Below are 2,312 nucleotides of genomic sequence, written 5' to 3'. Positions count from 1 at the left end.
TATCGTCATCGCATTGTCGCGCCATTGCATCATCGTCAACATGCTATTGCCCCATCGGTTCATCGTTATCGCATCATTGCTTCATCGCACCAACGACCTAAACTATGATGGTGCGATGATGCGATAGTGATTTGCAATTTCCGGATTCCGATAGGGCCATGCAATTCGCTATCACACCATCGAGCATCGGCTAAAAAGTCGCGCGCTAACGATGAAGCGATAGTGCGATGATGATGGAGCTATGGCGCATAGCGCGATGGGGATGCTGCCATGGCGCGATAACGATGGTGCGATAGCACGATGAAGCGAGTGAATATCGCTGAATATCGCTTCATCGTCATTGTACCATCGCACTATCGTGTCATCGCTATCGCTATCGCTTCATCGTGCTATCGCACCATTGTTGTTGTTCCATCGCATTATCGTCATTGCACTATCGCGCCATTGCTCCATGGCATCGATGATGCGATAGTGAATTACATGGCCATATCCGGATTCTAGTAGTACTAGAATACTAGTAATTCAATTCAGAATTTCAATTTCTTTCTTCATACAGAGAGAATACTTGGACCGACAACAGTTCCATCGGAGGGCAATGTCGCTTTCTATGCCTACATGTCCACCAGCCTGGTAAATCCGAGTAGTTTTCACACTCTGATCTTCGACACAGTCATAACAAACGATGGCAATGGTTACCATCCAAATACAGGAGTTTTTATTGTCCCCGAATCTGGTCTCTACGTTTTCACATGGGTTATGAGGCAGTGGACTCATGCGACACACGGAACGGAATTGATGGTTAACAAAATCAGTTCTGGTTCGGTATTCCTGCATTCCATGACTGACGACCACAGTGTTACGGGACTAGTTGTCATTCACGCCAACCAGGGTGACGATGTGTTTGTGCGCACTCAGGTTGACAATAACTATGGAAATATCGGGAGTGATTATCACGGAAAGACATCCTTTGCTGGCTGGAAGATAAACTGATAAATGCATACGTTCGCGTTTTATTTTATATGTACACAAAGAAAAAAAATAATAAATAACTAGAGCAGAGCTCGTTGCAAAGCAACGAGTAGGTCTTCCGTCCTGTTTGACCGGAAGTAGCTTTCATTTTTTAACAAAAATGAGAAATAACGCCCAAAATGCTTTGAATCCTTTAAAACTATGTTAATCAATGCAAAAATAAGTCATTTTTTGCTACTTCCGGTTTACCGGAAGTGACGACGACGCACGGAAAATTAATTTTTAAGCTCCCAGAGACATATGTTACCCAAAAACTTGCCAAAAACGGCAAAAATACGCGTTTTCCGACTACTTCCGGTTTAGCCGGAAGTTACGACGCTAGACGTATTTTGATCAAGCTTGACATTTTCAACAACTTTGCTTCTTTGATGTGTAGCAAATTCTCAATCCTTTTCGAGATATCTGGAAAAAAATTCTGGCCCCTCTAGATCCCTTAATTTAGGGGTCGGCCCTTTTTCTGACATATCATTTGAAAGATCTTCTAATTCTGAACAAATTATGTTCTATATATTTTAACAAAATATTTTTAGTTTAGAAGATAAAAAGCAAAATATGAGTAATTTTTGTTTTTTTTATGCGTTCTAATTTTTGACCCCTATATAGCGCCATTTTGAATAGAGAAATCGAAAAACGAAAACCGATGTGCACAACTTCAATCCTTCTATTATCTAAAATCAGTAAAATTTCTGCTCCAGCTTTAGCCGTCTCTGAGCCTTTGTCTGGAAACGAAAGCCTATAAATTTTCGTTTAAAGGGTAATAACTCAAAACCGGAAGTGAGTTTTTGAAATTTTTGTCAGCATTCTGATATAGTTTATAAACGTCTATAATCTCTGAAAATTTGAGCGAAATCCGTTGAGAAATGAGTGAGATATGAGGCCTCAAATTTGGCGTCTAGGAAGTAGAAGAAAAAAAAAAGAATAATAATCTTTACCAACAGAATCAGTAGAAGGTCTTCCGTTGGAAACGGAAGACCTTAAATATAACGGAAAATTGAGTTTATTTAATTCGTGAAAGGCTTTGTTTGAAACATGAAATGTCATTCCTTTTCGCCATCTAATTCACCCTGGGTAGTGCTATCCGTTTCCGTCCTTTCGTCTTTTGCTGTACGCTGGTCGATCGTAATTTGTTGAAAATGCTACATGGCAAATGATTGTTGGTCAACCAGTTATTTATGTGGTGGGCGCCAGATAAAATATTTTTACTACCTGGCACCAATTGGCTTCCGTATTTTATAGAGTATATACACCGACTTCGAACAGCTCCGTTAATGATGGCAAATTAA

General features: G+C 40.0%; 1 protein-coding gene across 1 annotated transcript; it reads left to right on the top strand.

Moving 5' to 3' along the window:
- The first annotated feature begins 256 nt into the window (after positions 1 to 256).
- LOC134233709 (C1q-related factor-like) lies at positions 257 to 990 on the top strand. The gene is made up of 2 exons (XM_062715708.1): positions 257 to 287; positions 557 to 990. Exons 1-2 carry the CDS (start codon positions 257 to 259, stop codon positions 988 to 990), a joined length of 465 nt encoding a protein of 154 aa, XP_062571692.1.
- The last annotated feature ends 1,322 nt before the right edge of the window (positions 991 to 2,312 follow it).

Source organism: Saccostrea cucullata, unplaced genomic scaffold (assembly GCF_032062105.1).
Source record: "Saccostrea cucullata isolate Sc308-1 unplaced genomic scaffold, CSIRO_AGI_Scuc_v1 ctg14615, whole genome shotgun sequence".
Taxonomy (NCBI): domain Eukaryota; kingdom Metazoa; phylum Mollusca; class Bivalvia; order Ostreida; family Ostreidae; genus Saccostrea; species Saccostrea cuccullata.
This window is presented reverse-complemented; position numbering and strand designations above follow the sequence as displayed.